General features: G+C 40.3%; 1 protein-coding gene across 1 annotated transcript in view; it reads left to right on the forward strand.

Annotated features, from left to right (window-relative positions):
- The first annotated feature begins 2,588 nt into the window (after positions 1-2,588).
- The window catches only part of dnah3 (dynein axonemal heavy chain 3), a 157,656-nt gene continuing 147,140 nt past the window's right edge, over positions 2,589-13,104 (forward strand). Inside the window, exons 1-2 of the mRNA XM_055651884.1 lie at positions 2,589-3,063; positions 11,446-11,547. Of these exons, the coding sequence (XP_055507859.1) occupies positions 3,049-3,063; positions 11,446-11,547 (117 nt within the window). The 5' untranslated portion in view covers positions 2,589-3,048. The remainder of the gene's footprint in view (positions 3,064-11,445; positions 11,548-13,104) is intronic.

Here is a 13,104-nt window from a genome sequence, read left to right on the forward strand (position 1 = left end):
AATATAGAATGGTTCATTGTTAGCTGAGGGGATGTGACAAGGAGGCATATAATCTGTAACATGTCGATCAATTAAAAGATTCATATGGAAATATATTTTTCACAGTAATGTAATTAACATATTTAATTATAAACAAAATATAATTAATACATTTTTCCTTTAGTTGCACTGAAACAAATCATTATGAAATATAATGAACTATTACATTGATTTTTTTTTTGGATTTTTTGAATTTATGTTTTCCAAATCCCGAATAGAGGTTCTGATGACATGGCCAGGGAGTCTTTGACATTGCTTGAGTGGGTTCACTCTCAACAAAGCCGATCTGATATCTGCAAAAGTGACCATGGGTACTGGTGCACCTGAGGCAGTCGGCGTGGATTATGTAATTCCACTGATTTTCGGTTCAAAGCGAGCATTGATAGACACAAAGCTCTGGAGTAACTCTGGATCAGAAAGATTTCTCCAGAGATGCTGCCTGATCTGTTGAATTACTCCAGCTTTGTGTCTATCTTTGGTATAAACCAGCATCTGCAGTTCCTTTTTATATAGGCTCAGTTGAATTCATTGGGGAATTCTTGGCCACAGAAGGCTGTAGAGGCCAAATCTGGATATTTTTAAGGTGGAGATAGATAAATTTTTGACTAGTACAGGTGTCGGAGGTTATGGGGAGAAGGCAGGAGAATGGGGTTTGGATAGAGAGAGATCAGCCAAGATTTGATGGGGCGAATGGACTAATTCTACTCCTTTCGCTTATGACCACTTATGAGGGATACTTTGTTTCCAGCAATACTGCCCAACTTCACTTTGTAGCCCTGGGACTCTAGCCAGGCATGAATTCCCTTCTGGCATCCCTGATGGCTTTATAAAGGTCATACATAGGTTTTGTGTACTGCATGGAATTGTCGTTCATGATTGGGATTGGAATTATAGTTCCCAATTATTAATTATATAATTCATTTTTTAGTACATGGTTCTATAGTGTAGGTTTGTTCTTCATCATAAATAAATGACATGGTTGAAAGTAATTTGAAAATATTATTATTTTTAATTAATGTGCAATAAATGTTGCCCTTGCAGGTGATGCTCCAATCTCAATAAAACTCTGATTTCACAGTTTTAATGACGTGCCTTTAACCTGAAATGAAACCCAGTTCTTCTTTTACAGATGAGACATGACTTGCTGAGTATTTCTGGCACTTTTTGTTTTTGCCTTAGTTTTCTAGCATCTGCAGTTTTTTTTTGTTATTGACCTCCAATCATAAAATGTAATTTCCATTTGATAAACTATCATATATGCAGCATTGAAACAGGTCATTCAGCCACTATGAACACACTGACCAGTGGGTACCATCTGTAATAATTCCACCTCCCAACGCTTGGCCCATCGCCTCTATGCCTGTGCTCACCTAAACACTCCTTAAATGCTGTTAGTGACTCTGCTTCCACCACTCCCTCAAGCAATACATTAAAGGCATTCACCACTCTCTGAGTGAAAAAAGTTCCACTCAGATCCTCTCTTACCCTTAAAGCTACCTCTAATTTTCTCTGCCCCTGACCATTTTCATTTCTTTAGCCCTCGTATATACGTCAATCATGCCCTCTTTTAACCACTCATAGAGGGACAACAGATCCAGCCTCTCCCGTCTCTATCATAACTGAAATGGTCCATCCCAGTCTGTATCCAGGTGAATCGCCTCTGCATCCTCTCCACTGCTGTCACATCTTTCCAATGGAGTATTTTTCCAAAACTGCATGCAGTAGTCAATGTGAGGTGTGACCAATGTTTCAAAGAGTCTGTCCTTGGGTTACTACTTCCTGAACCCTGTATTAGGTTTACATATGCCAATTGATGGAAAAATTTATGTTACTTATTTCCTTGTGTATTCTATCTGTGTCTGTAGAAGATTGTTTACCAAAACTGCCTAGGGCACAAGTATTTGACAGGTCTCGGTCAAGAGATTAAGAGTCTATCACAGAACTTGCAGAACGGCTAATCTTGCTCCGGTGTAACTTTCCACAGCTAAATGTTATTTCCTTTGAATCCTGAGTGTCCTTGTTCATTACCATTTGTCTGGATGCTTTTTGTCTAAATCAATGTATAAAGGAGATGGTTTTCAGCATTAGCTCAAAGAGGACTCCCACAGACACTTGGGCTCTGTGTGACTCTCTCAATAAAGTTCGTTCAGTTTCTACCTCCGTTTTTGTAATAGTCTTTGTTGGAAAATTTCGAACACCAATGACACTTTTGTTTTTCTCCATTTGAAGAGATACCCAGCTTTTCTTAACAATTAGAGATCATCAAGGGTTCAGTTTGGTAGGTTTTCTCTGCAATATCTCCACTGCTTTAAAGCACCTTTTAGAGCCTTTGGGATAATCCAAATGATGTGATTGTGGTCAGAAAAAGATTGTTTTTATTTTCGCTTCGTTCACATCTATTAAAATTTTAAAAACAGCACGTCGATTTATATTCATGATGCACGAGAGAACTAGTGTTTATTATTATTATTATTATTATTATTATCATTATGTATTGACTGCATTTTTCGGTCAGATCGTTGAGGGAGCATATGCACAATATTGTATTTTGGTTACACGTTGAAGTAAACTTCCCAGAACAAGGACTGGATAAGCCCCTCTGTTGGTGTCTATCACTTTCCTGTGAGATCCCCGGGATCTTAGCAACAAGAACGCGGTAACTCACAGCAACAGTGTTGCCGGATGTTATACAACTGGAAGTCGATACAGGCGATGGGAAGACTGTAACTTTATGAAGCGCGCAAAAGTACTGTAAATTTAGACCGTTGGGTTGGGTCAAAGAAGAGAATGTGATAATGACATTTTGGCAAATGGAAAGTTTATTGAAGGGGACACCTGGGAAAAGTTGCGTGCCAGGTTAAGAGAGGTCACATCGTCGTCACTGAGCCCGCTGTCTGTGACGGAACACAACTAGACTGTTCTAACTAGAGGCTATGTTGGCGACTTTCCTCGGGGACCGAGAGATGCTGTGAACGAAAACGTTGTATCTTCACTTCACAACTATCAAAAATGGAAGATGAAGAGGTACAATCTCAAAACCACCTGTGCGCGTTTTCCTTTGCGCGTGTTTCGCTGTAAATGTTTTTCTTTTGCTTACTGAGTTTTATATTTCCTTGAGTGAAATACAGCTTCGGGAGTTCTAATTCTAATGGGAGCTGGTGGAATCTGGAGCGAAAATCAAAGTGCTGGCGGAACTTAGTGGGCCGAGCAGCATCTGTAGGGGAAGAAAGGAATTGTACACGAGTGGACTCGAGACCCCATATCAGGATTATATTGATTTGTAATGCTTCATTTAATTTCTCTTAATTCCAAAATGTAAGAAAACAAAATGCGACTCCTTCTGCTGGTGTTTTTATTTGGAGGAGGGAGGGGGTTAATTACTTGAAATTTGAAAATTCAATGTTCCTTGTTTGTAAGCTATCCAAGAGGAACATGAGATGCTTTTCTCCCACTCTGTGAGTGGCCCACCTCTGGTAATAGAGGAAGCCCAGAGCAGAAAGGTCAGTATGGGAAGGGGATTTAAAATGATTAGCACCCTGGAGCCCCAGCAGGCCTTGGATAGTGTGCAAGTGTTCTGCAAAACGGTAGCCTAGTCTACGATTGACTTGCCAATGTAAAGCATAATGGGAACAGTCCATTTGTTTCACCATGGCAATTGTGGTGCTGGGAGGAACAACATTGTCGTATTATCATCATCCATTTAAGGCAGATGACTTGCTTGTTAGTAATATCTTATTCATTCTATAAGCAGATACAGTGGTAATAATTTAGGAAAATTATGCCTTTATATAATGTGAAAAGAGCCCTCTGGAAGATTAAATTCAGTAACAAAACCTCAACGCATATCATAGAGTTATAGAGTGATACAGTGTGGAAACAGACCCTTAGGCCCAACTTGCAACATGTCCCAACTACACTAGTCCTACCTGCCTGCGTTTGGCCCATATCCCCCCCAAACCTGTCCTATCCATGTACCTGACTAACAGTTTCTAAAATGTTGGGATAGTCCCTGCTTCAATTACCTCCTCTGGCAATGTGTTCTACACACCCACTGTCCTTAATGTGAAAATATTACCCCTCAGATCCCTATTAAATGTTTTCCTTTCACCTTAAACCTATGTCCTTTGATCCTCAATTCACCTACTCTGGGCAAGAGACTCTGCATCTACCCAATCAATTCCTCTCATGATTTTATATTATGAGATGTAAATCATCAGTATGAATGTTAACTTTACATTTACACTAATTATACATCTTCATTTATTTACCAAATTATTTGATTCTTCAGAGAAATTAATGTAATTTCACATCAAATTTGGAAATAAAATTCCCGTCTTGTTTAAATAGTTTATTTCATGGGACTTGCTGACCAATTATGCATTAGTAGATGGTAGTCATCGAGGTTCAGTTTTTATACTTGCAGATATATTGAACCATTATTAATTTCATTACTGGAAAATAACATAATTATTTTGTGCTCAAGTATTTTCTAAAACTGATGTGGAAACTAGAAGATAGGAATTCTGCAACTAGTATCTGTTTTAAAAGTGGCAAGTTAACAGCAAATTAAAGAGAGTCAAGAGAGTTTATTGTCATGTAGCCCAGATAGGACAATGAAATTCTTGCATTGCTGCAGCACAACAGGATATTGTCGTCATAAATATAGATCAGATCAGTGTGTCCATATACCCTATAATATATACATATGTACACACATCAATAAAAAGTGCAATAGGCTGTTATAGTTCATAGTTTGTTTGAAGTTGTATTTAATAGTCTGATGGCTGTGGGGAAGCAGCTGTTCCTGAACCTGGATGTTGCAGATTTCAGGCTCCTGTACTGAGTGTGTGGCCAGGATGGTGAGGGTCCTTGATGGTGCTGGCAGCCTTTTTGAGGCAACGACTGCGATAGATCCCCTCGATGGTAGGGAGGTCAGAGCAGATGATGGACTGGGCAGTGTTTACAACTTTTTGCAGCCTTTTCTGCTCCTGGACGTTCAAGTTGCCGAACCAAGCCTTGATGCAACCGGTCAGCATGCTCTCTACTGTGCACCTGTAGAAGTTCGAGAGAGTCCTCTTTGACATACCAAATCTCCGTAATCTTCTCAGGAAGTAGAGGCGCTGATATGCTTTCTTTATGATTGCATCAGTGTTCTGGGACCAGGAGAGATCTTTGGAAATATGCACACCCAGGAATTTGAAATTCTTGACCCTTTCCACCATTGACCTGTTGATATAATCGGGACTGAGGGTCCCTATCCTATCCCTTCCGAAGTCCACAATCAGTTCCTTGGTTTTGCTGGTGTTGAGAGCCAGGTTATTGTGCTGGCACCATTTGGTCAATCGTCGATCTCACTTCTATACTCTGACTCGTCCCCATCAGTGATACGTCCCACAACAGTGGTGTTGTCGGCGAACTTGATGATGGAGTTCGCAATATGTCCGGCTACACAGTCATGAGTATAGAGTTAGTACAGCAGGGGGCTGAGCACGCAGCCTTGAGGTGCTCCCATGCTGATTGTTATCAAGCATGACACATTTCCACCAATACGGACAGACTGTGGTCTGTGAATGAGGAAGTTGAGGATCCAATTGCAGAGGGATGCACAGAGACCCAGATCTGAGAGCTTGGTAACCAGCTTGGAGGGGTTGATGGTATTAAATGCCGAGCTGTAGTCAATGAATAACAGCCTGACATATGAGTTTTTGTTGTCCAAGTGGTCCAGAGCAGAGTGGAGAGCCAGTGAGATCGCATCCACCGTTGATCTGTTCTTGCGCTAAGCGAACTGCAGTAGGTCCAGGTTTTTGTTGAGGTATGAGTTAATTTGCGCCATGATCAGCTTCTCAAAGCACTTCATCACCACAAACATTAGTGCCACTGGTCGATAGTCATCGAGGCATGTCACCTTGCTCTTCTTGGGCACCGGTATTATTGATGCCCTTTTAAAGCAGGTGGAAACCTCAGACCTCAGAAGTGAGAGGTTGATAATGTCCGATAAAACTCCAGCCAGTTGGTCTACACAGGTTTTAAAAACACGCCCGGGTATACCATCAGGTCCAGGTGCTTTCTGAGGGTATCAAGACTTTTCAGTCTAAATGAAATTTCATGCCTTGCAATCATAACATAGAATAAAATAACAAAACACACAATTAACACAGATTTAACATCCACCACAGTGAGTCCACCAGGCCCTCCTCGCTGTGATGGAAGGCAAAAGTCTTAAAGTCCTTGTCTCTTCCCACCTTGTTCTCCCTCTGCATTGAGGCGATCCAGGCTTCCGATGTTGTGACCCCGCCGGGTGAATCCGAGCTCCACGAATGGGCCGGTTCAAACCCCGCGGCCCGGGGCGGTCGAAGCTGCCGAAGCTGCACCCTGCAGTTCAGCGGACGAAGCTGTTGTTGTGGGAGCTCCGGAAAAACAGGTCACCAACCTGGGACCTGCGAGCTCCCGACGATGTTGTCCACTGGGCCCGCGGCCGAGCCTCCGAGGCTCCAAAGTCGGGTCGCCGCCGCCGCAACGTCACCACAGCCCCGAAGTCGGCCAGCCTCGCGTTGGTAAGTCCTGGCTCTGCCTCCGGAGCCTCGAGGTAGGTCCCAGTTGGAGGCCGCCAGCTCCGCGATTTAGCCTCAGTGCAGACGGAGGCGGGGGTTACAACAAGAAAAGGTCGCAGCCCCCCCCGAAGGAAGTGACTAGAACAAGTTTCTCCCCCCCCCCCCCCCCCCCCCCCCCCCCCACACATACACACTGAAATAAACCGAAAATAAACTGTGACAACGGGACAAAAAGAAAACAAAAAAAGAAAGGACGAATGGACTGCAGGCGAGCCGCAGCTGCTAGGGCAGCGCCACCCTCTAAAGGATCTTCTGACGTCAGCCTCTGTGACTGTGACCGAAATACCATCACGGCGAATGGGGGCTCGGGAAGGCACATCAGTGTTCTCCCTAAGAGGTTGTTTGTGTAGGAAAGAACTGCAGATGTTGGTTTAAATTTAAAAAAAATGCTGGACAGCGGTACAGGCTACATCTCTGGATAGAAGGAATGGGTGACGTTTCGGCTCGAGACCCTTCTTTAGACTAAAGAGGTTGTTGGTTTGTTCATTAATACCTAAACACAAATAATCAGCAGCAAATGTGTATTTTATGGATCATTGTGCAGAGCATGACAGGTAACCATTCACTTAATGAGTTAGTTATTTAAATAAACAGTCTACTTAACTATGTGGTAGATTATTGTACTATCAGTTTGTGGCAATATTATCAAAAGGAGTCTATCTTAATAACAATTTAATTGCAGAGTAGCCAGTAACTTTCACTGTCATTCTTGAACCTTGTATTCACCACAGTTTAGATTTAAATCAGAAATTGCAAATAACATAATTGCAGAAATGTTATTAATTGATATTCATGTTCTTAATAGAAGAACATTATTTTTCAAATTTTAATTGCGAGTCGATTTCTGATCTTGATTGAAGCTCAGAACACAATTATACACGTAACATATATAAAAGCAGCAACATTAGTGTGATTGGTTGCATCTGTTGCTCTGCTTAATGTTCTACAGTTTCCAACTTTTTAAATTAGAGTGAGGCCATGAGGGGCATCTTTTCTGGAGCAAGGAGTATTGACTAAAACCACCCAGAAGAAATTAGGAATTACAAATGTTTTTTTTTTAAGTTATACAGATGTTACTATTTCTGAATCAAACATCGAATGTTTACGATAAATTTGCCAAATGTTTGGATGCGCCGTGGATTGATTTGGTGGATATTATCACATTTATGGCATTGATATGTGGTGACAACCTCTGTTTGAAAAGCGGGCATTGGAGACCTGACATAAACCCAAGTCCTGTGTTTAGAGTTTTTAAGTTTTGGGTCAACGAACCCTCCATTAGAATTGTTCCTGACCTGCTGAATATTTCCAGAATTTCTGTTTTTAATGTCATATATCCTATTGGCTTCACTTATTTGTACATTGATGGTAACAACATATTAACTGATATAGTCAGATCAGCACTCTCAGCAAACATCGTATTTTATCCTGTTCTCTGTTTGTGAGAAATGCTGAATGCTCATTCAAGCTTCCACCGGCTGGATCTGAAAACAGTATTTTTACAGTTTGATATCTTGTATTTTCTCAGAAGCTACAATATTTCTTGATTATGAATGAAATGTATTTGAAACTTATCAGTGCCATGTTCTCTTTATTATTCTTTCCATATATCATGATATCACACAAAAAAAATTATGATGATGCAATGTCTGCTGGATTTGTAGCCCAAAATACACACATCTGATCCCTAGGTGTCAATATAAAGTAGCTTTAAAAAACAAATTAACTTGGAATTGATTTGCTCTGGATTTATGCTGGAGTGTAAATTAGGGGAAAAAAATTTGTGGGGAAAAATATTTTTCAGTGAAACAATATCGCTCTAATGTGCATGCCCTGATGACATTCGTGAGAAGCATATGTGAAGTTGGGTGTGTGTGCTTCATGTATTCAATAATGGTTAGCCAGTGTTCCTTCCATGTTTGCTAACAGTGCTATTTAAAGGAGCCTTGCATTTATTAAGGAGAGACATTATTCAGTTTTCCTTGTTTAAGAGGGAACTGCAGATGCTGGAGAATCGAAGGTTACACAGAAAAGCTGGAGAAACTCAGCGGGTGCAGCAGCATCTATGGAGCGAAGGAAATAGGCAACGTTTCGGGCCGAAACGTTGCCTATTTCCTTCGCTCCATAGATGCTGCTGCACCCGCTGAGTTTCTCCAGCTTTTCTGTGTAACATTCAGTTTTCCTTAGTTGAGTCAGTCTGTACAATGCCAGTGGCAGGCGGAGCAAGAGTTCTTGGTGTTGTTTTGTAAGTTCAAGAGTTGTGTGCATTATGCTAATTACAAAAGGAGGCAATAGATTATCTATGTAAACTCTTTAGCTTTAGTGAACAGATAATTTTGTGAATTATAGCACCCTGGACCAGGCTGATTGTTGAAGGAAATGTAATGACTTGAGAAGGGCTTAAGGGTAAATACTTGTAGCTGCACTATTTCCAAAGTTTCCTTCCCTATTTTCCATCAATTACTTACAATCACAACTCATTTTTTCGAGCCTACTGCTGCTACAACCATAGTTAATACCTATTATGGTTTCCTTCCGTGTCATTTTAATATACTATTGACATGCACCATATCATAAACCTTTACTCTATTGACATGCACCATTCCTCCTTACAAGGAAAGCCAAAGTTCAAAACCAGGGAAAACACAAAGTGCTGCATCATTTCTCAGCTGGTCAGGCAGCATCGCAGGAAAACATGGATTTGTGATGTTTCAGGTTGGGACCCTTCTCCAACATCTGCGGTTCCTTGTGTCTACTCTAAGCTAGGGAGTCAGTATCCACAACACTACTGACCACATTAGAAACAGCAGATGAACACATTGGAATTAGCCCATATTATTCCATTTTTTGTCAGCTATCTCTTTTTTGCACAGTCAGCTTTTTGGCATGTTGCTGCCATTCAAATGTTACCACAATGTCTTGCTAAGTTCCTGCCTTCATGCAGCAGGCAATAGAAGGAAGAGAAGTCAGTTCTGGACCCACAGTCACCTGATCTTACTCTTGCAGGAACCTTATCAGAAATCAACAAAGAAGACAGATTAGAGTGTTACTTAGAGAGATCTGCATTAGGAGAGTTGCCAAATAACATTGTGGAAATACAAAGGGATAAGGTGTGCATGAGCCAGCTTGCCCACAAACACATGACTGCTAAGGACAAGTCAATAGAGAAAAGGTTGACAGGTGTATACCACAAAGTGCTCAGCTCGCTATGTGCAGCGTCTCCAGCAAGCCATCTGGTGTCAGATAATATGAATAGGTCTGGCACCAACCTCCAATGTTGTACTTTCACACAGCAAGGAAAAGATAAGATAACTTTATGATCACTGCAGGTTATCAACATCACGTCTGACTTTCAAAGGATAATATGAAGCTAAGGTCGGGGCTTCCTGATTCTCCGCATGCATATCTGCATCACGTAATCACCAAATTGAGCACTAAGTGTGCAATTTAAAGATTATGTAACACTTAGCTGATTTGGTAGAGAGTCTTTCTGCTTTGAAATATTTCAATAGGCTATTGACTAGCGGAGGTATGGTTACATTCATTTCATTTGTACACTGAATCAGATAGGAAAGGTGTGCAATTTGGAGATTATGTAATACTTAGCTGATTTGATAGAAAGTCTTTCTGTTTTGAACAGTGGAGTTCTGCAGGGATCAGTGCTGTGACTTCAGCTGTTTTGGGATATATATATCAATGACGGACGTAATCGTAGATGGGTTTGTGTAGTAAGTTTGCAATTTACACCAAGACTGCTGGGGTCATGGACTGTGATGAAGGCTGTCAAAGTACACAGTGGGAGAAAGATCAGCTACACAAATGGGCTGAGAAATGGCAGATGGAGTTTAATTCAAGCAAGTGTGAGATGTTGCTCAATGGGAGGCCAAATGTAAGGGGAATATATACAATTAATGCATGACCCGCAATAGTTGGTGTACAGAGGGATCTTGGGGTCAGCAAATGACCCATCAGCTGTAGCAATTTGCAGGGGAACTCTTTTGTTTTGGGCTATCTTTAGCTGTAGATGCTGCCTTGTACATGTGCAGTGTGCCAGAAAGATTGAGGTGCAACAAACAGGGGAAAGAGTAACGGGTAACTCTCAAAATGCTCGATCGGAGAGACATGGAAGTGTGCATCATGAGCCCAAGACCATGAGGAAAGTTGGTATATTGAAGATCATTTTATTTAGAAACAATTATTCTGAATTGTTATTCAATATTTTATTCAGTCATCAGCAGGTTAACTATTGAGACATTGTTAACATGTGGTTAAAGCTTAGAACAACTGTGTAGTCACTAAGCCTTGACTTCCAGCACCTCCCAGCAATCACTGAAGGTAGTGACCAAAGGCTAAAAAAAATACAGAACTTCATTTCTCTGCATCTGAGCTTGACGGCAACTAGGAAATTATCTTCCTGCATGAAAAACGGTCAAAATAAGTTTATTGCATTTCAGACTTGAGGATGGGAATTTCTAAGATCTCCCTTGTGTTTATTTTCTTGGAAATCTAAGTTTTATTTTAAACAAAAATGTATAAGAAAACATGAAATTTATCATCAAACTGGGCCATATTAATGGAAAAGCAAACAATTAACATGCAGGGTCACGTTTCATAAGACAGTTTAATGCCTTCATGTTTAGTCACTGTAGTTGTAAGCATTCATAACTGCAAAAAAACTAAAATAAAGGAGCTGATATTTTTGCATATCAAACCTTTTATTAACTCTTAAATATAGTTTTATTAGGTTAGATTAATTTGAAAAATTTGAGGCAAATAATGCTGTTGTTGACTTCAGTCACAGGATTATCCAATACTTCCCAGTAGTTATACAAGAGGGTTGCCTGGTTTACCACCTATGCCTCCTGATTGCTGTTCTGAAACTTCAGATTTATATAAGGTAAAATATTTTTTGTAGTGAGAAAAAAATAATTAAGATATTGGCTACAATATTGTCATAGGAAAAGATAGTTAAGTAAATTTTCACTCGTTATGGAGGTTTTAATTAGTGTTTAAACCTTAATTTCTAAATATCAATGTAAAAATGGGCATTTGAATGCTACATCAAAGTGCTACTGGCACACACTGGGGGAACCCAGCAATGTTTTCAGGATAGACTTTGATGTGTGTGATATGTATATGGGTGTGTGTGTGTGTGTGTGTGTGTGTGTGTGTTTATCTTCAGTGTAAACCAGAATCTGCAGTTCCTTCTTACACATAATGTTTTCAGGATGTCTGATTATTTATTAAAGTTCCCTAGTTTTCCACAGTGATCACTTCCCACCCACTACTTTTCCCTTCTTCTGCCACATATTTTAATTTTCTGATTATTTTCCAGAGCCTTGGAAGAATAATCACTTTTAATGCTGGATACTTCAATAAGAATGTATATTTACAACTGTTTTATAGAGGCAATCAAACAGTGGTTAATGTACTAAATATATATAATTACTAGAGTTAGTACTAAAATCTTTCAGAGCCTGAACAATAAACAATTCAGTGGTTTTCCAAAAGATAACTTGTTCGGTGGTGATGTAGAACCTTGTGTGTTAGTCTGTGAAATAAAATGATAAGATCACGACAACAATATATGGAGTCACAAACCATATTTTATAGTCAGCCAGGAAAAAGGCAATGAAAATATACTTTTACTGTGAAACTATAGGATTGGCAGAGCAATTATTCTGTTTGAGCTACATAAAAGGAGCCATCAAAGAAGGATGGTCTAAGGCGCATTTGTTTAATCGTGTATTGTGGAATGAATACATCAAAGAACTGAAATAAATTGGAATTGAAGAAGCAGCTGTGGATAAAAGGGAACAGGTGTATGTCCGGTAGAAATATGATAATGTGCTTGCGTCAAAGATTCTTGCGGAGAATAAAATATTAATCTGTAGAAATTAATCTATTGGCATGGATGGAAGATTAATGGGCACATGGGGAAAAAGAGACAGGGCATAAATGAATTTGGTTTAGTTTAGAGGTACAGCGCGGAAACAGCCCCTTCGGCGCCGACCAGCGAAACCCGCACATTAGCACTATTCTACACACACTAGGGACATTTTTCACATTTACCAAGCCAATTTACCTACATACTTATAGGTCTTTGGAGTGTGGGAGGAAACCGAAATCTCGGAGAAAACCCATGCAGTCATGGGTACAAACTCCATACAGACAGCACCCGTGGTTGGGATTGAACCCGGGTCTTCGACGCTGCAAGTGCTGTAAGGCAGCAACTCTACCGCTGCACCACTGTGCCGCCTTTCTTTACTGATTGGCAACTCGTAACAAAACTGATATGGCATAAGATGGGGAAATTAGTAATTTTATTAGGAAAATTACTAAAGAATTGCCTTATGAGGGTGTGGAGCTCTGAGTTCAAGCGATCGAGTGTTTAATTGTTATATGTAGCAGGAATGGAACAATGACATTCTTACTTGCCTCTGCTTTTACAGGC

This window comes from Leucoraja erinacea, chromosome 20 (assembly GCF_028641065.1).
Source record: "Leucoraja erinacea ecotype New England chromosome 20, Leri_hhj_1, whole genome shotgun sequence".
Taxonomy (NCBI): Eukaryota; Metazoa; Chordata; class Chondrichthyes; order Rajiformes; family Rajidae; genus Leucoraja; species Leucoraja erinaceus.